The following is a 22,112-nucleotide window of genomic DNA, read 5'->3' on the forward strand; positions in this document are numbered from 1 at the left end:
ACAAATGGGACACTAAAGCATAGAGACATTGTTCAAACATGTCCCCAGTTATAGAGCTAGGTGGTGTCAGAGCTGGGAATCTCACCCAGGCAGTCTGACTTTGAAGTCCAGATTCTTGACCAATATGCTCTATTGCCTGATAAAACTTAGGTTGAAAATGACCAGGAAATTTGTAATGGACATGAGGATGGAAGTCAAAGATGGTAACCTTTGCTTCTTCCAGTTTTCTCAGGAGCTTCTTGCCTTGGGTCTGGGCCTGTCAGCAGCACAGAGGAATGACTTTCTGCTGATAAATGTATCAAGGAAGGTTCCACATCTGTCACAGCCCAGGGGGGTGCCTGTGGACAACAGGCACTACAATAGCCCCACTGAGTGTGTAGACTTTATTCCACCAGGAACTAACCAAAATGGCAACTTTACAAAGAAGTAAACCATTAGGTACCTAAAGAGAAACCACTGCTTCCTCTCTCTGTATAGGAAAGAGAGCAGGGACCTGGAGGTTAGACAAGTGTGGTGGAATCTTGTCTCATATATAAACTCTTAAAGTCTCTATTCCTCCTGTGTGAAGTGATGTGATTATGAAGGTTAGAGGAATATGTAATAAAAAAGGTGTCTGGCAAATATATCTTCAAAACAATTGTAGCTGGCTTCCTCGTATTAAATTTATTAGCAACTTCCTAATTTATATAGCCAAATGTGTGTGTATTTATTGTTGAAAATCAGTCAGGGCACACTCCTACTCTTGCTGTACCCTCTTCATCCATCTATTGATAGAATCATCTGTATTTCAGTCTTCAAGCCACCCTGTGTGTATGCACACTCGCAAGCATACCCACACACACCCACAGTGCTCCTGAGAATGCTTTGCTGTCTCTGGGCAGGCAGACCTGTCAGAGATAAACATTGGTTCCAGGACAAGTGAAGCAAGAACCTTTACCTAACCTTGGAATACTGGAACATTCAAATGGGAAGAGTCCCTGAGATGGAGGTTCTGAAGACAACATAAGGAAAGTTCTGTTTACAGTTTCACAATTATGTGGAGACAAAATTGGCAGTTAGGTATCCTTGCTCCCCTCAAGGATGAGTATTTTCTATTTCTTCCCCAAATCTTATATTCCAAAGACTCACCAGTATCAGGGGCACAAGCCTCGTCTGCTTTGGCACCATTATCTGCATTCTGCACATTAGAATCTGGGGAATGAAAAGAGTTAGATGTTAGTCTTAGGTCCTCCAGCTTCTTAGAGACACAGGCAGGGGACCTTCCCATATGATATGTTCATGTAGGCTGTGTCTCTGTTCCAGGGTTACTTTCAACTGGATTCATGCTCACTGATTGGAGTAGGCTGTGTCTCCCCTCTTATAGCCCAAGCTCCAGGAAGACAATGGCCATGCCTTTCCCTTCCTCTGACAGTCCTATACTAGCCCTGCCTGGACATGGGCTGAATATGCTCCATTTATAAATCAGAGTTTTTGTTGAGGGCTTTTGTCCTATTGCCACTTGTTAGTTTGTGTTCTCCCATCCTACCCTCTGATCCCGAGTGGCAGGAATTATTCTTGTATTTATTCCTCTTAACAAGGGAATCATCAGACAGGACTTCCTATGAGGTCCTATGAAGAAAGAAGTCTTGGTCTCTTCATCCCCATTCTCACCCCACAGGGAAGTGACTCTGCTCAGGAGACCCTCTAGAAATACAGCTTGTGCTTGTGGCTTTGCATCCTCTCATCTTGGGGAAAAACTGGTTCATGTACCTGGGCCACTGGGCTCACTGCTGCTGGCTCCCTCCTTTGGGTGGTCAGGAGTTTCATGTCTGGGCTTCTGGCTGAAGGCCAGGAAGAGGTGTGTGCTCAGTGGCTGAGGAAGGTCTACCTCCAGGTATGCTCTCATGAACAGCTTGAAGACATCATAGCTAACTGGCTGAGAGGGACAAAAAGAAAAGTCAATGTAGGGGAGCGAAGGGGCAGGGAGGAAGGAAAGATAGAAAAGGAGGCAGGAAAATGGTAGGTGAGACAAATGAAGAAGGAAGCAAAGAAAGTAGAGCAGTTGATGGGAACAGGAGGGAAAGGGCCAGGGAGGTGACAGAGAATGATAGGCACAGGAAACAGGAGGTGGGATGTAAAACACTGGCAGTTGTACATCAGGGTTCATTGGGTACAAAACCAGAGTAGGATTACATAACAAGATAGGATGTGGTCTAAATTTGGATTGAAAGGGGGTGATAGAGAGTGAGATCTGGAAGTGGAGGGCTCTGCCTTGCCTGGGAGGAGCATGGCTTTAGAGAACAGGGTCGAGGTCAGTGCCCTGGAATCCCAGCTAAGAGGAAGAAAGACACAATTGAAAACATAATGAAAAGAAATGGTTCTGTGATATCCTGATTTTCCTCCTGTGCCATAAGGGATGCGATTCCTCAGTATTCAGGTCTCAGAAAATAGGAGAGATCTGGAAGAGAAAAGGACAAGCTCCATCCTTCATTACTTTCATCATTCTGATCCTCCCTGGACAGATCCCAAGATGACAGGGGATTGTGTGTGTCGGCTCAGCTGCTTCTCGAAACATGTCCTTGTGAAGGTTTTAGGCACCAGGAGAAGAGTAGGAAGCCAAGGACAGAAGGTAGAACCAAGAGACATGCCAAAAACTAGACCCTCTCCCTGCTGCGTCTCCCCCGGTACCGCCTGGCTTTTGGTCCCAGGCTTGGAGCATCCGTGCCAGAAAGAGCTGCTGCACTCAGCAAACACTCAACAACAACAACGACAACAACAGTGTGGAGTGAGTCATCACTGGCTGTGCTTTCATGGCATCAGATTCTTCATCAAATCGGCAGATGCTCCTGGAAACCAGCCTAGGAAGCACTACTTCAAAATCTGCTGTGCTGGTTTTTGTGAATAATAACAGCCATGGGAACAAAATCCCCTTGGGGGAGCCTACTTGGTGCTACCATCAAAATGTTGATAGCATTTAACCCCTTGTCCATTCTGGGAGCTCTGGGAGCCTTCTCAGAACCAGGAGCTGACGTGCATGTGCACGGTCAAGTCTGGGTTCCAAATCTTGGCCCTACAATCAAATGATCCCTACCTACCCTACTAGGAGCTCATCAAGCAATTTGTGTCGAGCCCCAGGCAGGGCTGTTCTAGAGACCTCCTTTGCAGAGAGGAAGAAGACTGACTCGGTTAGACAAAAGCTCCTGTCAGAATAAGGGAACCCAGCACGTGTAGATTTGCATTTATTGTGACGATTGTCCATCTCTGTCCCTTTTCTGTTTCTGAGTCCATGTCCCTCTGGTCCACATTCTTTCTGTTCCTCTCTGTCTCCACAGTCACATCACCTTAGAATGTCCCTTCTTCTCCTTATTCCCCGTACAAAATCTTTTCCTCCTACTTTCTGGGTGTGACCCACCCACAGTGACCCCTGCTTCTACTGGTTGCATCTTCCAGCATTTACTTGACTTCTACCAGCAAGTTTGCTCCACGTTACTGTTCTGAAGAAATTGCTGCCTGCTGGAACTAGTAGACTATCCTCCTTATCTTTCCCTTCCAACTTCTCCAAGGAGACCATGCTAGCCCTCCTTACCTCTTTCATTCCATTCAGTTTGGATGCTAGCTCTCGATCTCTGAACCTGCTGTCTTGGAGGTTGTACATGCAAACATCTCTTTTTAGATTTTCTAATTTTTGGCTTCTTGACAGTGTTTCAGTCTTTTTTCTTGAAACTGTTTCTATTTTGGTTCTCTTCATTCTCTATGTTGATTTGATGGAGTATTTGCTAATGGCATTATTACTTATTAACTTGTTTCAAAAAGCTCTTTTGCATTGTCTTTTCAAACTATTTTAATTGACAGTACTGTTTTAAGCTGTAGTTTTGAGCTCCAAAATGTACTGTTAATTTCTTGATTAATAGTATTGAAAACTATTGGAATAATATATTTCTGGAAAACAGATTGTACTAAATGATTTAACAAAAAGAAAGTTTAGTTAAACAAAGTCTAACATGCTGTGAAAAAACAAAATCAGTGTGAGACTCAGGATACCTGTCAATGGTCTCAGATCTATCACATTCTTTCATCCTCAGTTTCTTCTTCAGTAGGGTAAGGAAACTGGCTAGAAGATCTCAAGTTTTAAACGTCTATTAGCTTCCTCCCTAAACCAGATCCTTTCTGTTAAAGTCAACAACAGAAATTCTTCCAAGATTCCAGACTCAACTTTGAACTCTCAACGATCTGAGACTAGTCACTCCTTCCTTCTGTCCACTGTTACTCAGTAATGTCTGTCATATCCAGACCTTTTCTATGTCCATTGCCCCATCAGTTTCTGACTTCTGTTTCATGTATCTTACTGGGACCAATACAATACCTCTCCAGGGCTTCCTTGTCCCCACCTCCATCTGTTTATTCTCCCATCTGTCTTGTCCATGCTTGCCAGTTTGCTTTCCCAAAGTACAACTCTGATACTTCCCCACTCAAAAATTTTCCATGACTTCTAACTGCCCAAGAACGAGTTAATGTAGTACTGTGCTCCTGTACTACACATTATAAAATACAAGCAAAAAGGAAACTAGGTGAAATAAAAGTGAATATAAATAGGAAGTCTAATATGTAGTGTTCTGATGGTCCAGTGGATCATTCTGTGTACTTTCTGAGATCTTTGGGATTCGGAGTCTCCTGTGTAATCCCCTCCAACCAGAATTTGCAGCTACTTCAAGCTCTCAGACCATTCTGGTATTTTCTGCTATCATTCCCTATGTGTAATTATGCACTCTGTTCATGCTGGTCTCTGTATTCTTTTCTGACCAAGTCTCTATGAACTTCACTCAACTTCCTTCTCCACCTGTTAACATTTTAGCCAGGCTTTAAGGCCCAGTTGAGCGACCACTTCCTCCAGGAAGCCTGACAGGCTCTCCTGTACCTGAATTCCTACAATTTGAACCCTGGTTCCTATCTTGTGACACTCATATATACTGCTCTGTATTTATGTAGTTATTTGTGACATATCTTATTTTTTGTACTAGAGTTCCTAGAAGGTTTTATTTCATTTTTATATTCCCTAAACCACTAAACACAGTGCCTTGATAGATTTTTGAATGGATGATGGGTTCCTAGTTGGTGCACTTCAAGAATGGCCTGGTGTCTGTGCAAGGTACTAGTGGAGAACACACCATTGAATCAGACAGGGGTTCACACCTTAAGAGACTTGGAGTTACATATGCCATAAAGGTATTGAAATAATTATAATATATGGTGAGAAGTGGTGAGTTCCATAAGAATTGAGAAAACAATGATGACGGAACTTATGCCCATTCATTCATGTCCCTATCCCAGAGCAGAGGATGGCACAGAATAAACCAGGAAATGCAGAACATTCAAACCAGAAAAGCTTCAGAGGGGACTGTGTCTCCTCATGCCACACAGGTTCAGGAGATTCAGTGATTTGTCCCAGTTAGTTAGTGGCACAATAAAGCCTGAAGCCAGATCTTCTGACTCCTAGTCTGCTGCTGTCTCTGTCACAGGTTCTAGGGTTGGCAAAGTTCTACTTGCCACTCCCTCCAAGTATCATCAGTTCAGTAAGTGACTGCATGCCACCCTCAAAGTGATATCTGGGTTACAAGAAGGTCCTTTATGAGCACAGGCCAGGGGCAGAGTAGCTACTTAGTAAATGTATCATGTATGATTGGGGAGGGAATGGCTGGATATTATACCAAAACTACCTAACAACCACTGTGTGGTCCATTCTTAGAGCAGTAGGGTAACATCATTGAACCCTCATTGTTCGGGTCCAAGGAACTCAGCAGCAAATTCTATGTAGGAACCAGCTGGGCAATTGCAACTGCTGCAACCTGTTTCATGAGGGCATGTTAATTCTTACACAGGTGAAGAAGAGAGGACACCTAGAGAGAGGGCATATCAAGCATGGGACACTTGAATTCTCAAGATGACAATGCCAAGGGGACTCTTACTGTGATTTTTTGGATAAAACAAATTCTGACAACAAATAACTTGGTCAAGGTCACAAAACATGTGGCAGAACTGAAATTTGGGCTCTGGTGTGTCTGAGTCTAGGCTCACAGTACCATCAAGCCACTTGCTTATTTTGCTCTGCTGGGTTTTGACTCCTCTTTAGCTATCTGTCACTGGTCTGGTCCCCAGAGGACCTACTGGTGCTGACAGGCAAGGGCACATTCATGATGGCCAGATACAGCTCACTATTCTGTAAACTTCTATTCCTGTCCCAGCTTTCCTAGCAATTTACCACTTCCCACAGCTAACTCCTTTCTTATTGAGACATTTTAGCAGCAGGAAGCCATCAAGCTCAGGAGAAATTAAACCCTTCTTGTTTTCCCAACCCCATGCCATGACATTACACCTACTAGAAGTCAGGTGCACTGTGTGAGAGAATGAAATCCAGTGACAGCGCTCCCTTGGGATGCAGCAGCGCCAGGCCTACAAAGAATGGGGGCCAGGCCTGACGGAGGCAGGGGTGGCCACGTGCTCTTAACAGAAAAGCTGCCCCTGCCTCCCGACTTCCGAAAGCTCCCATGGCGTTCACACCCATGGTGGCCCCGACCAAATTGTTCTTCCCTTGCATCAATCCCTGGAGAAAACAGGCTGATTAGCAGCCCCCGCCAGCCTTTGTTCCCATGCTTTTGGAGTTGGGGGAGGAAGGTGCGGGGCAGTGAGTTCTTTGCTGGCTCTGCCATCTTCTCTGCATGGCTTCTCTTCAGGAATGTTCTTTGAAATGGTGCATTTTCATTCTCGCCCCTGTTCTGGCAACCTCCCTTCTGCTTCGTTCTCCCAGCAATTAGTGCCTTTTAGGCAAAGCTCCTCTCAGGTGCACCCCAAGAGAGCACAGGTTCTGTTGATTCATTTCCAGTGTCCAGTAGAAAAGGCATTGACTCAGGTTTGTTGAATGGATGACAATGTGAATAAGTATGTGGCCAGCTTTCCCCAAGTTAGTCCTTCTGATCTGTCCCTTTTCTGCAACTGGTCCTCATAAAAGGACCTAGGAGCAGGGAAAAGGGAGCTGAGTTTAAAACATTCTGGAGAAAAGGGACAGAAGAGGAGTAGTAATGAGTATGATTTTTATTTTATTTTATTTTTTTATTATTATTGTATACAAATGGGATACATGTTGTCATGAGTATGATTTTTAAAGAGTCCTGTAAAGTGATTGATACTGCAAAAATTGTCTCAGTCACAAACTTTAAGGTTTATTTTTATTTTTATTTGTTTTGTTGTCGTTGATATCTTCAGTTCACAGATGAGGAAAGTAAGGCTAAAAGGGGTGAAATCTTTTACAAGGTCACATTCTGATTGATGGCAGAGGTAGAAGTCTAATGTAAGACTATATGACTCTAGGGTCGTGTCTCTTAAATTTGACCCTGCCAGTAAGGAGTAAGTTCCAGCAGGTAGAAACTATGCTTCTTCATCTTTTTATTTTCTGTAGTTCCCAGCATAGTGCCTGGATGCCCAAGAAATGTTAGATGCATTGAATTGGAAAATGGAAGGGGTCTTGCATTCATTTACTCATTCAATAAATATTTGTCAAATAACTGTTATGAGCCAGATACTCTTCTGGGCATCAGAGACATAGCAATGAACAAATATATTCTAGTGGGAGAGACAAACAATTAATTAAGTAAATGATATGGTGTGACAGATGGTGAAAAGTACTAAGGAAGAAAATAAAGCAAAACAGTAGGACAGAAAGGGTCAGTAAAGAGGGCTTTAAACTTGGGGTAAAGAAGTTGACAATCACTGAGAAGGTGACTTGAACGTAGACATGAAGGAGTTGAGGAATGAAACTCATGGATATGCTGGGGAGAAACATTCCAAGAAGAGGCCACAGTAAATGCAAAGGTGCTGAGGCTATAGCAACACTGCCCTGCTAGACAGCACCCACGAGCTGATGTGGCTGGAGAGGAATGAAGAGGAGGAGAGAAGTAAAAGTTGAGGAGGTGCAGACTGTAAAGACCTTGACCTGACCTTGACTCTGAGTAGGGGTGAGGGAACTCTGGAAGATCTTGAATAGAGCAGTGACAATCTCTGACATAAGCTAATAGATTGTTCAGGATGTGTATGAAGAATGGATGATAAAGGAAAAGAGAAGAGGCAGAAAGCCCAAGTTACAGACTCTTGGGATAATCTGAGCAAACTATGGCGATAACTCAGGTGAGGATGGTTGTGGTGCAGGTGGTGAGATGTGACTGGATTATGGATATGTTTTGAAGGTATATTTTAAAGATGAACTTGATGTGGGCTACAAGAGCAACAGAAAAGCCAATGAGGACTCCATGGCTTTAGTTGAGTAACTTGAAGAGTGGAGCTGACATTGACTGAAATGGGGAAGACTGCTGGGAAAACGAGTATCAAAGATACTAATTTAGCTCATGGTAAGTTTGAGATTCCTATTTGATTTTTAAGTGGAAAGTGTCAAGTGTAGGGGTAAGAGGAAAACCAGGAGAGTGTGGTATCCTGAAATAAAATGAAAGTAGAGGAGCACTTGACTAACCATGTCCAATGCCACTGGGCAAGACTGTGATTGGGTTTAGCCATGTGGAGGTCTCTGGCCAGTTGGACTAGTGGTTTCAGTGGAGGAATGGAAGTTACACACTGAACGAAGGACTTTTAAGAAAGGAGGAAGAAAAGAACTTGGAGATGAGTATAGGTAAATCTTTTGCATAGTGTTGCTATAAAGGACATGAGAGAAACGCGATGGCAGCTGGAGGGGAGAAGTGGAGTCAAAAGAACATTTTTTAAATATAAGAAAAATAATCCTGTTTATATGTTAATGGGAAAATTCTAATATATGCAGGAAAGCTGGTGCGAAAAACAGAAATAGAGATAGAAAGGGAAAGGGACTGGGGGAGACGTGTTTGAATCAGTGCCTGAATACAGGCCAAAACGGGGTGGGACTGAATGCACAAGAGGAACAATATTCTCCTAGTTACAGGAGAAAAGGTACTGTTAGTTGGGTGCATGGGTCAGTACTTGTGGAAGAACTTTTCTAATTGCTTTAATTTTCTCAGTTACCAGCTGACAATAAGGAGAACAGCGGGCTGGGGAGATAGCTCAGCTGGTAGAGTGCTTGCCTTGCAAGCACAAGGCCCTGAGTTTGATCCCCAGTACCGCAAAAAAAAAAAAAAAAAAAAGGAGAGCAGCAGGAATTATATGCTTGAGCAGAGAATAAGGTGCGATGTGCTCAGCATGATGGTGGGATGGGTGAATGGACTTTGGAAACTTTCAATGTCAGATGCACTGATGGCTCACTTGAGACTTAGGGGAAAAAAAAGATCAAGGAGCAAGTTCTTTAAGCTAAGCCTCCAAGAGGAAAACACATTATGGAAAGCCTGGAACACTGGAATTTTAAAAAGGCTTGAAATGGAAATATTCTTACCTCATGTGGACCATATTGTTTGAGGCTTCCACCCTCATTAAATTCAGTCAAGACATCCTTTATCTTCTTGGAGGAATCTGGAGAGACACAATCCACACGTGAAACTCTTGTGAGCAGCTAATTAAAGCTGAAATGAGTAAATTCTCTCTAAGCATGGTATAATGGAGCAGCCCCTCATTTCCAGGAGCAGATGGACAAACATCCCTAATCCAACCTTCTTCCCTCTTATTTTTTATGTTTTTTAGTCTATTTTCTCTTCTGATGTCTGGACTATCTTTCTAAAACAAATATGGTCAGATCATGTCCTTGTCCCATGAATTTCCATTTTCCAGATAAAGCCTAACCCCCTTAGCTTGAGTTCAGCCCTTGGTGATGTGACCAAGCCTAATCCTTTTCTCCTATTCACCCTACTTTTCAGTTACCTCAAATCACATTTTCAGAAAGCTCTGAATGTACTGCATTCTTTCATGGTCTTTCTTCTCTGTCTTGCAAACTCAATTTTCAATATCCAGCTCACAGGTCAACTCCTTTGTAAGATCTTTCTTTGCACTAGTCAGAGTAACCATTCCCTCCTCTGGCTTCCATATAACTTATACACAACTCTGTAATAGCACTTATAATATAGTATTATAACTATTAACTCTTCTCTTGTTCATTTCTTGCCTAGTTTCACTTAGGGAACTGTAGCTGGGTGGTGTCTTTATGTACCAGACCAAGATCTAAAATATAACCCGTGTTCAGGAAAACAATATATAGATGAGTGTACAATCATTTGAGTGGAAATTTTAAAACACTAAAAAATTTGTCGATTTTATAGGATGGGCTAGTATTAAGGCCCTATGGCTCTGTCCTTGGTGCTGAAACATCATTGTATACCAGGATAAGGTGGTTTCTTCCAATTCTGGGATTCTGATATCCTTGTTTCTCTTTTCTTGATTTTTATTTTCTATCTTAACTGGGGGGGGGTGGTTTGAGCTAATTGTCCTGACACAAAAACATAACCTCAATTATGTTTCATAATTAGCATGGCTGATTTAATATTCTTATGGCGGTTCTATTACATTTCCGACAGCCAAAACTTTTTCCTCTGGAAGTTAAGCCTTCCCTGCTCCTCAGGCTTTCCCCTCAGCGTTCCCTATATGTTACATATATATTGGAAGAGTGCAAAAAAAGACTTAGATGATTCAGGAATCATGGTAAATGAGAAAATTCTGCTTTCTATAGGAAATAATTCAGAAACTACTGGAGATTTCTTTTGGGAAGTTTATAAAGGAACCGGGAGTCAAGAAAAGGGGCTCAATAAGTGTCACTAAAAACACACTGTGAGTGCATCCCGTATAGTTATCAACACTCTAGATATCAAAGAAAACCAAGGTCTTCTATGACCTGCTTCCCCTGTCTCCAAGTATTGTGGATAATTAAGAGCTTCTCAAACTCCATTATTGCTGCTATTTAAACATCTGAGCAAAGGGCAATGTCATTAAAAGCTCACACAGTGTTCCTTGTTGTTCAGGCTCTTTGTACAGAGAATTATGGTCTAGTTGGCCTAAGTAAAGTAGACATACTTGTGGGCTGGGCTGTTCACCCTGGTTTTGCTGACTTGGATTCTATCAAGCAGAAGTTATAATCATTGCAGGATTGAGACATTTGAAATGCCACAGGAAAATGCTGCTGTTGTCTAAAAATGGAAATTTCTTTCTGAAATTCAAAACAGATGTTGAAAAACTAATAGCTCAGTAAGATCCAGGCAGCAGATGCCAACAATTTGGGTTGCTTCCATTCAACTTGGAAATCACTATGGAGTGTGAGATGCTGTAAAGTACTGTTAATGAACTAGTGGGAAGATGATCTGAATAACTGTGGTAATATTAGCTACCCCTTAATGAGGATGTTTACCTGTGTATTCTCATAAGATATCCCCTACCAATCCACACAAATTTGGTAATATTTTTTCAGTTTATAAATGAAGGAGCTGAAATTCAGAGAAATTAAGTGATTTGCCCAAGAGACAGAGTTTTAGATCAGTTCTTGTCCTGTTCAAAGTCTATGTTCTCTTCCCTTATATGTCATTCACTATTACTTTCTAAATGATTGTAAACAAAACAAAAAGTATAATTAATGCTGTAGTAATGATATGAAGCTCTATGAAACACAGAGTAAGAAAGTAATAAAATTAAGATTGAGGCAGGGACTGGGACTGTCCTCTGAAAAAGATAGCATTTGAGTTGGGGCATAAAGAATGAGTAAAGTTTTGAAAGGTAGACATGAAGTGGAAGGAGTATTCTCAGAAGAGACAGAATGAGCAACTAATGCAGGTGTTCTGGGCACCCCAGAACATTTTTAAAAAGTTAGAATCAATATTTTGGGGCAAGATTTATGGGGATCTTGACAGCTGAGTTAATGTTATTGATTTGAATTGTTAAAGATTTTTTTTGAATGGTAAAATAACACAACCAGGTCTTTGTTTTCTACAGGCCACGCAGGAATCAGAATGAAAGAGAGTTCAGAATTAGGTCAGAGCTCAGTTCCATCACATGTATATTCTAATTATTCTACAAGCTGTTAGATTATTTAGGAAAAAACCCTACATTTTCAAATCTATTTTAATGGGACATTTTCAGCTCAACCAAAGTGATCAGATTTTTAAAATGCAAATCTGAGAACATAAGAACTCTGGTATGGTTTCTGAAATAGTAGTATAAAGTGAGCATTTTGACTGAGATTCAGGGAGTGATTTCAATGGAACTTATACTGTTTTGATGTTATCATCACATTTTAGAGATTCCACAGTTCACCCCAGCATAAATCATTTGGCCCTAAAGTGCTATGGGTCTATTTTTAAAAATACTGCATTATATTTAGATATGATATGTACAGAAATACATATTTATCACATGTTCACATTTAAAAAGAGATTTTAAAAAGAAAAAATGAGAAAACATTTATTCTAAGATAGCTGATGAAAAGTCTAAAGTTAAAAAAATATATAATCTAAGAGATTTCTGACTAAATTTCCATGAAGGGTATTCCTCATCATGATTTACCACAATTCATTTTATGGGCTTTTATGGGCTTATGGTATCAACACTGTTTTCAAAAAGGGAAATAGCCTAATTCTCAAATTTGAAACACATCACTTTCTCTTTGGATGTACCCTGATATTTTATGGCAGTTTTCTTCTTGGAGGATTTCTGGGCTGGGTTTCTCTTTCCATGAGGAGTGAGTGGGTATTTTGCATGACTAATCCACTTTGATGATCACTGCTCCATTCTGTTTCATCTTAAGACAGTTAAGAATAATGAGGGATTTTTCTGGAGCATTCTCTGATCTTACTTCAGATTCCCAGTAGTGTAACCTCGGTAGAGAACTCCATGGTCAAAGCCTGTATCATGATACTACCACCAGACTCAGAGGACATTGAGTTCCATTTCTGAGTGTACAAAACAGGGCCATGGCCACAGTTATTTGTAACAACTCCCATTTTGTTGAGTGCTTATTATATCCTAGGCACTGACCTAGTAGCTTTCATATTGTATTTAAATCTCCACAACTCTCTTTTAATATAGCAATTATCCCTAATTTAGAGAAGAGTTCAAAAGAATTAGTCCTCTTTTAGAGAAGAGAAAATTGAGGTTTGTGGAATTTAAGTGATTCCCTCAAGGGCTCAAAGCTAGTGAGTGAGTCACTCTTATTTTTAACATATCTGAATAATATGACACAGCTATGAGATTCATTAGATACACAAACACTGGCAAATCAGAAGGCAAGACCCTTCCTCTATGACAGTTGCTCTCAAGCCTGACTGTGTTGGAATCACAGGAGAAACACTGTACAAACCACACCCTACACCAATTAAGCCAACATCTTACATATTAAACCTTCCTTTGGGATTCAAATGCACAGTCAAGGTTGAGAACTGCTGCTCTCTGCTGTGATTTTATTCTTATAAGCAAAGCCTGTCTTAAGAAGCAGCTGAACTTGCTGAATAATTATTGCCAAAAAAAAAAAAAAAAGCAAATACTCCAGCAAATCTAAAATTGCTGTGTATGGCAGACATTCTCCATTGTTTAAGTGGAAAACATTAAAGAATTACACCCAACAGGTCAACTTATTCTGCTGGTTGACAAAGCAGGGGTATGTTTTGCATTAACCCAGACCATTAATCCATAGTTCTACCTTAAATCAGTTGTTTAGAAGGTTCTTCTCTGTGAAGGTTGCTAGTGGTAACAACTGCACTAAGTTTTCAATTCAAAATTATTTATTTATGCTCTGTGTACCAAGAACTCTAGGTCCTCAATCAAGCATTTGTTCCCAGCATTTGAGAAAGTTCAAAGTCTATATAAGGGAGAAAGAAGAGAGGGGGAGGGAGGAGGAAAGGAGGATAGACTGAAACAGAGTAAATCAAATTCCATGCATGTAAGATTTTGTCAAAATAAACCAAACTATTATGTATAAAAATTTAAAAATACAAAAAACCGGCATAAGGAAAAAATTGGCTCTGCTCACAGTACCTTTCTGCCTGTTGGTGTGGGGCAGGGATACCCTCCATATAAACAAACAGATAAATCAGAGATTTGTGTTTGTAGAAGAACATCAGCTGTGCTGTCTGGACCAGAACCCAGCATTTATACATTGTCTTCCAGTTAAGAACACCGAGTATTTGAACACTAAACTACTGAACTTTTAAACTTTAAAATTATCATAAGTCAACATGTTTGAAAGTGAATCTGAAAACCAACATATAAGAGTGAAAACCTAAGGTGCATAACTTTTCATTCCTCAAAGTTTTCTAGGAGCTTCTTGAATTGTAACATGCATACAAATTGCCTGGGATCTGGTAAAAATGCAGATTCTGACAGTAGAGACCTGAGATTCCGCATTTTGAATTAGATCCAGATGAACTAATTTATGCAGGTCATGGACCTCACTTTTGGTGAGCGAGCCCAGGCAACATTCCTACAGATTTGTGGGCTGAATATTGAGGCTTGCCTATCACAACCCAGAAAAGACCATGATGCTGAGGCTACAGGGACATATTCCAAAGACCAGAAAGGGTGGAGACACAGCAAAAAGGGGAGGAAATGTGGCATATAAGGAAAGGAATAAAATCTAAATTTTCTGTATTCAAATGAAGGCTGGAATATATGAATAAATTTTCTAATTGCTTCAAGGAGTGAAGAACACAGTGAGATACACAAAAAAATTGTGAGGGTCATGAAAGAGGCAGGATGATGTTGAAACAGAGGTGCTAGGACCAAAAGCACTGCATTGACAGTACCACCTCTCTGGCCAGAAGGAACTGGGCCCAGGGCAGGACATGGAAGCACATGCAAGAAGCCCAGCTTCATAAGCCCTGACTCACTTTTGTATCACACTCTCCTAGCTGTGCTTCTTTTCCTGCTCACTGTTTATCTTCACCCATTGCCTGGCACAAACAGATACTCAATAAAGATTTATTGAATAAACAAGGGCTAGAAAAGGGATTGGGCTGGACTTGCTTGTCCCGTGTGCCCTATAGTCCCAGGAGCATAGGGGAAAAAGCTAGACCAGGTGTTTTCAACCTTGGCTGCATTTTGGAATCGCCCAGTCAGCTTTAAAAAATACTGATGCCTGGGTCCCATGTCTACAGATTATAAGTAAATGGGTCAGGGTGGCATTGAAAGTGATCAAAGCCTTGCATGGGATTCAGCATTTAACAAGTTAAACCAAACTTTGAGAGCCATTGTTCCACAGAAATTTCTCCCCATCCATAGATTCTGTGACTCCTTGTGAGCAGATTCCTGGTCATCATTATGGAAAAAGAAGACCAATTGTACTGACAGAGATGCGGGTAAGAAATAGTCATGGTTCTCCCTTCTAAGACAGAAGCAATGAGAGATGATCCTTTATGCACCTAGGGTTCAGGTTTCAACAATGCTTGCTCAGACCCTTACATGGTTCTACATATCAGCTCTAAACATTTTCTCTAACTCCCCTATTGACAATGACAGGTTTGAATTCTGAACTGTATTGACATATTAAAGTCAGAAATGTGGCCTTCAATGGCCTCTAACAAAACATATTTCCTAATAGCACAATGTACTGATTGATTCTCTTTAAATATACTTAAAATTTTTGCCTATTATAATATAATTGAGCTATCTATCATCTATTTACTAAGGTAAGGTTGAAGGCTGGATTCCACTGGGCATTGTTTAATTTCTTTGGAATGGAATCAAAACAAATTGACCTTGCATTAGAATTTAGAGACTTTGGTTCTAATTCCTATGCTATCATTGACTTTCTGTGTGACCCTGAGCTTCCAGTTTCAATTCATAAAATGGGTAGGAATTAGAATTGATGATGGGTAAGATCTCTTTCAGTTTTAAAAATTCTTCATGTTCTAAGAAACCACTAGCAGATGTAGGAAGTGTTAGAGAATTAAAAGTCAAACTTTTAATGCCTCACCAACTTTTTTCCTTTCTGAAAAAACTGATAGTTTCTGTCACTGATAAATCATGGAACTTTTAAATAACAAATGAATCCTGGGGGGGGGGTGCCCTTGCCCCACAATAAACATCAGGATTGTCAGAAAGAGGGTCAATAGTGGGTGTCCCCATGTGAGATTCCCTCTGAGGTAGAAAAGAAACCTCCTAGACATAGGAACTAAATCTTGGAAGGGTTCATGAAAGTCACTGAATCAACCAGATGACTAAGGCTCATTCTTCTTTATAGTGTCTCAGCCAACTCTGCCACATAGTTCCAGGGAAAGGAAACTCAACACTTTAAAGTCAATCTTCTACCTTGGACAGGTGTGACTTATGATTTCCTCCCACTAGTCCCAGGGATACTTCTTGAAGCCATTCAAAATTAATTTATCACATCTTCCCCAAACAGCACTGAGCTATTTTAATACAACAAGCTCTCTCTTTTTCCTTCCCTTCCCCAGCAATCAGGCTGTGAAACCCCTTGCTCTGCCAGCAACATTTCTCAAACAGATCTAGTTTATCCATTGTCCATTGTAAACTGTAGTACCCATAAATACTAGTTTAGTGTCCAGAGAGGCATGATCAAGGTAGGGTGGGAGGGGATACAGTTTGCCTTACTAGATACAACGTGTCTGTTAATGCATCCTAAGATTGTAATAACTGGTTTGGTGAAATGAAATACTGTAAATGTATTAAAAAGTCTTCGACTACTAAAAATCATGCTCCCAGAGAGCACTGAATGATGAAATCATGGTCTCCAAAGATGGTGGCTGTCCATTCTCTCTCTCCCCTCTGGCTGTGAGCCACTGTCTATGAGATAAGGAGTTCATTTCCCCACCCTATGGAATCTGGGTCAGGTCTGGAACTGCTTTAAATCATGGAATGTGGAAGGAGTTCTATTCTAGGACCTCTGAGTCAAGGTGTTTAAAAGGTCTGACAGCTGCTGCCTTTATGCTCCCGGAACTCTGAGCCATCATGTTAGAAGACCACTGAGTCCTGTCCAGATTCCTGACTCACAGAATCATGGGAAAAAAACAAAACGGTTGTTATTTAAACCCACGAGTTTTGAAGTGATTTTGATGTAGTGATAGATAATTGAAACACTATTAAGAATGAAGAAAGCAGCATATAAAATAGTATAGAATGTATCCAAGTTTATGCCTCCAAAAGCAGTTTTTATCATTCTTGTTTTTTTCTTTTCTTGTTTTTTTTTTTTCCATTGGTGCCTTGTAATTACATTTAAGAGTGGAATTTGTTTTTACATATTTGTACAGGCACACAATATAACAATATAACTTGGTCGATTTTCCAAGAGTAGTTTTAGAAAGGATTTTCCCCTCCCAGAATGCCACCAGAGAATATGCAGGCTTCTGCTACATAAACGGAGCACACCAAGAGCCTCTCCCACTCGGTAACTTCATGGGAGGAAGTTCTCAATTCTCGGGCTGTACACTTCATTATTTCGCTATTGTAAAGCTCTTGTTTGTGTGGTTGTGGAAGAGCGGTTGCTATGGCAATGTGATCTGACTGAATACCAGAATGCATCTAAAAGTGACTTTTTCAGGGTTTCCTCTCAGGACTAATCATTTTCCAAGAATTTTATCTTTTTTTTTTCCCCCTCGCCTGTTAGAACAGTATTGGAGTACCTCATCTAGTCCTGGGACATGGGAAGGGTGAGGAAAGGTCACAGGACAAAGAGGCTGGCTAAAGAAAAGATCCAAACCAGGAAAGAACCCCTTCCTAGTAAATACTCTGATTTCTCCCTTCCCTCTGCTCCTCAACTGCTTTGCCATATCCAGAGCCTCTCCTTCCCTTCACTCCCTCCATCCTGGGCTCCTCCTTACCTGTTGGCCTTGCTGGTTGTTCTCTCTGTGTCTGCTGACTCCTTTTCCTCCACTGACCACCAGCTGAAGGCATACCCTAAGCCACATTCTCCAGCCTCTCCTTTTTTCCTGGTTTTCTAAAGTGTCTTCATTCTTAGTTTTTTCTTTCCCTTCTGTCTCCACACATGATTCACAAGTCAGAGATGCAGCCTAGCCACAAACACCCACCACAGAAGGGATATCTCACTTAGAAGACTGAATCCTTGTGATGGGATCCTCCTCGGCCTTCTAGTTCCTCCTCCACCCCACCCCACGATGTGTGCTCTATGATCTCAGTCTGTTCTGTGACGGGGAGACCCCGCTGGGCTGGGTTAGGTCTCCTACCCCGGGCTCCCCACCTCTCAGCACGTGCCATGCTGTGACATCATTGTTTGGGTCCTCTCTGTTTTCCCCCATGAAGATGTGAGCTCTCTGGGAACAGGAACTGCATCTCATTCTTGGGTTCCCTGGAGTCTGGCATAAGTGGACATGTCCTCATGCTCTCAAAGTCAACATTCCCAAATTGTCTCCACCAGCCCTGTGTCCCACTGTTGCCATTTTCTACAGATTCAGCCTTTGAGGTGTCTTTAATGGCTTCTTCTTTCCTCTAAGTTCTGATGATGAATCCACTGCAATTTCCCACAAATCAGCATTTCTTCATTACCACACTCACCATTCCAACCTCATCCCTCAGCTCAGACTAGAGTTGCCCAAAGGACTTTGCCTGACTCCCCAACCTGGCAGTTCCCTGATCCGAGTCACCTGCACACAGTCTTCAGTTCACAATTCTATGTTGGCCACCACCATCCAAGGCACACAACTCAATGTGCAAGACCAAGGCCTCTACTATCTCTGTCCCTCCTTACATCTCCCTCCCCATCCTCGTGCTCCTTTTCCCCATCCATCCCAGAGCTCTGCTCACCCCCTCTTGTACACCCTCTCCCTCTGGGCCCCTCTGCCTTTGCTTCCATTATTGCCTCTACCATCTATAGTATCTGCATTTTTAAAACGTGTCCTGTTTAGTCATACATGACAGTACTATCTGCATTTTAAACCTTTCTCCCTTAGAGTTCATGCAGTTAAATCATCTGTTATGGGTTCAATTGTGTCCCCTGCTTCATGTATCAAAATTCCAATCCCCAGTACCTCAGAGTGTGACTTTATATAGGGCCTATGCACATGTAATTAGTTAAGCTGAGGTCATACCAGAGTAGTGCTGGTCCAATTCAATAAAACCATGTCCTTAAAAAGAGGGAAAATTTGGACCCAGAGTCAGGCACATGGGGACCATGTGAAGGGACTCAGGGAGACAAGCTGAGGAAAGAGGCCTAAGACAGGTCCTTCTCTCAGTCTTAAGAAGGAACTGACCCTACCAACTCCTTGGTTTTAGATTTCTAGCCTCCACAGCTTGGAGACAATAAATTTCTATTGCTGATTCCACCTATGTGTGATACACACCCTCCTGTATTGATTTCCCAGGCCTTGGATTCTTGTACCTTTAAAAAGTTCCATTTAACCAACACCACCAGAGATGCTTCCTGATGCCCTAGAGCTATTCTGTTTGTGTCATGAGCATATTTCTGACTCCCTAACAAGATTCTGATCCCTCTAGGATAGGCCTTTTCTTTAGGCTTCTTTTTCATCCCTGACAGGGCTGGTACTTGGCTGACCTATGGAGCAGGGTGAATTAAATTGAATCTACCCTGGAGGGTGATTCCTTGTTCCCTGTCAGTACATTATAGAGTTTCTCTAAACTCATGGAGGTTAGACAAGAGAGCACAGGTCCCAGAGTACCAAGAGGGAGAACGATCAGTATCCAATGGGGCTCTTGTTGACCTTGGGGACCATGTGGAGTCATAGGATGTTAGGCCCAGGTGGTACCACAGGGTTAGAACACCTAGTCAAGACCTCTCATTGTACAGAAGAGGACATGGAGGCTTGGGTATTAAGGGCTGTCTCATCACAGAGATAAGAAGCAGAGCTGGTAATGGTGGGAGACCTGATCTTACTTTCAGATCAATACTATGGGGCTGCCTGCTATGAGGGAGAGGGAGGGGCCATCAAAAGGGCAATTGGAGGGGACCTGTACGACCTTAGTAGGCTGATCTACAAAGCTGCCATTATAATTAATGGGAAGGGAGAGATTCGAGCAAGGTGAGCAGGGGGCTGGAGGGTGACTCTGTAAGACAAAGGACTCTGAAGAAAATCGGTGCTATGGCACAATCAATGATGTCACTCTGTGCAGAGGGCAGTGGTCACACAGGCCTCTGACTCAGCCTAAGCAGATTCCTGTCACCAGTCAGGATTAGCAGTGACCCATGGGGGCCACAGCTAAGTGCCATGTGCCCATGTGGAGGACCTCTCCACTACTGACATGTGCGCTGAAATGGTTCCTGGGCACAGTGAATGGGGAACCAAGAGTGCCACGTGAAAGCCCAAGACTTCCTGGATCAAAGTTAAGAGAGACTCATATCAGAGTTCAATCCCTAACTGGAAGAAGGCTTTGGGTCCAAATGCAAAAGTGTATTCAAGTCAGTGATTGAGTAACGTGGAGACCATGCAGACAGCAGTGCTTCAAAATCAGCAATAGAGAGGTTTAACTAACTCGACAAATACTTATAATGGTGTTTGGTGAAAAACTCAGGTTTAGAAAAAAAAAGAACGTTGTTAGAACTCAACTATGTAAAACAGTATGCACAGGAAGGGAGTGATCCAAAATGTTCATAGAGTTGACCAGCGATTTTTAACCCACTCTGTTTTCTTCCATGAATATTCCAAATTCTGAGGTGAGCATGTATTACTTATAGAGCCTAAAGGTAATTGTGTTTTTATGTTAAAGACCCTAATTCTGTTTTTATAAGGCAATAGAAACTGACAGGCCTGACCTTGTTCTCTGTGGCTTTACAATGATTATATTGCTCTGTTCTCCAGAAATATCCTTTCCACCCAAGAGAAAATCCCATCCCGTGTCTGTCCATCTAGCTACTTACATTCCGAGTATTTCTGAAGTTGATCAAATTCTTCAGGAGTGAGAGAGACCCATTGCTCTTGGCTCATCTTTAAACTGGGTGTGAGCACTCTGAGGCTAGGGATGGAGTTTTGTTCACCAGGGTGAAGCCGAGGCCCAGGCTTGACTCATGGCAGGTGTGCAACAAAGGAGCCCTTCAGGACACTTCTCAGAGGACTCGGTGCCTATGGTAGTGGCAGGCACGTCTCTGAAGCTGCGAAAAGTCCTCTGCTATTCCTCAGGCAACATCCTCCTGTTGGTAGTCAAGGTGAATTCAGAAATCCTGGTTTCTCCTAGGTGGAAGCAGAAAAGACATTGTAAATGAGAACGCTAGAATTAAAAAAAAGAAAAACCCAAAAGTCCTTGGCTGAAAGATCTTCCGAAGGCAATGGTTCAGAGGTTCTCACGGAGCAATCTCCCTTTAGGAAGGGCTGAAGCGGGCACAGAGACCAGACCAGCACAACTGCCATCCATTTTCTGGCTGTGGGTGGGTGTCAGATGACCCATATGAATACAGGTAGGCCATAAAGGGAAGGCCTGTGTAGGTAGGCCATCTTGGGAAAGTCGAAATGTTTCAGGTGAGTGGTGGTACTAGAGCTACCTAAAGGAATCCTCGTGGAATGAAAATGCCTTAGGATGCCTCATGAGTAATCATAGGAACAGTGACCTATATGGGGAGATTTGAAAGGTAAGTCATTCTCTCCTTCACTGATCTCTAAATTCCTCCATTACAGCTGCTTACTTTCCTCTGGTGGGCCATTTTGAAAATTCAAATAATCACAAGGTTGGCTAAAATCTAGTGACAGAAGCAGTTCTATGTCTTCTGAGAGCCATAAAAGGAGGTTAGAGGGAAGGTTCACTGGCCTCAGTGTTGAAGGCCTTAAGTGAAGGGGAAGGGAATGGACTCAGACAGTGTCTTTTTCTTTTATCCACCTCCTTGCATGATGTATTTCAGTAAATCAGTTTTGTGGGATATAAAATTAAAGTAGTAGGCCAGGACCAGCGTTTAAAAACACGAAATAGAATAGGGTAGAATGGAATGGAGCTGAAAATATTACAGTGTAGCTACTGTAGTAAGAATGCCTTGCCAGGGGCCTCCCTCGCCTGTCAGTTAGACATATATGTGTAGACTGATCATCATTAGAAATGTATTTCTTGTCTGGTTTAGATTTAAAAAATGGTTGGAAACTATCAATCTAATAGGAGGAAAAATAACGACCAGTTGCAACACAGGCTCCCATGTTACTAAAGAACAAGCCATTGCCGGGCGTGGTGGCACATGCCTATAACCTCAGTGGCTCTGGAGGCTGAGGCAGGAGGATAGTGAGTTCAAAGCCAATCTCAGCAATGGCAAGGTGCTAAGCAACTCAATGAGACTCTGTCTCTAAATAAAATAC

At 42.0% G+C, this 22,112-nt stretch overlaps 1 protein-coding gene across 6 annotated transcripts in view; it reads right to left on the bottom strand.

Annotated features, from left to right (window-relative positions):
* Nucleotides 1-22,112, bottom strand: part of Dgkg (diacylglycerol kinase gamma) — a 207,793-nt gene that overhangs the window by 145,381 nt on the left and 40,300 nt on the right. For all 6 annotated transcript variants that reach the window (XM_047563810.1, XM_047563811.1, XM_047563809.1 and 3 more), the window contains exons 2-5: nucleotides 20,699-21,008; nucleotides 9,380-9,456; nucleotides 1,750-1,915; nucleotides 1,129-1,191 (exon numbers count right to left, since the gene is read on the bottom strand). In XM_047563810.1, the coding sequence (XP_047419766.1) occupies nucleotides 1,129-1,191; nucleotides 1,750-1,915; nucleotides 9,380-9,456; nucleotides 20,699-20,765 (373 nt within the window). In that variant the 5' untranslated portion in view covers nucleotides 20,766-21,008. The remainder of the gene's footprint in view (nucleotides 1-1,128; nucleotides 1,192-1,749; nucleotides 1,916-9,379; nucleotides 9,457-20,698; nucleotides 21,009-22,112) is intronic.

The sequence above is a fragment of the Sciurus carolinensis genome, chromosome 9 (assembly GCF_902686445.1).
Source record: "Sciurus carolinensis chromosome 9, mSciCar1.2, whole genome shotgun sequence".
NCBI classification, from domain to species: Eukaryota; Metazoa; Chordata; class Mammalia; order Rodentia; family Sciuridae; genus Sciurus; species Sciurus carolinensis.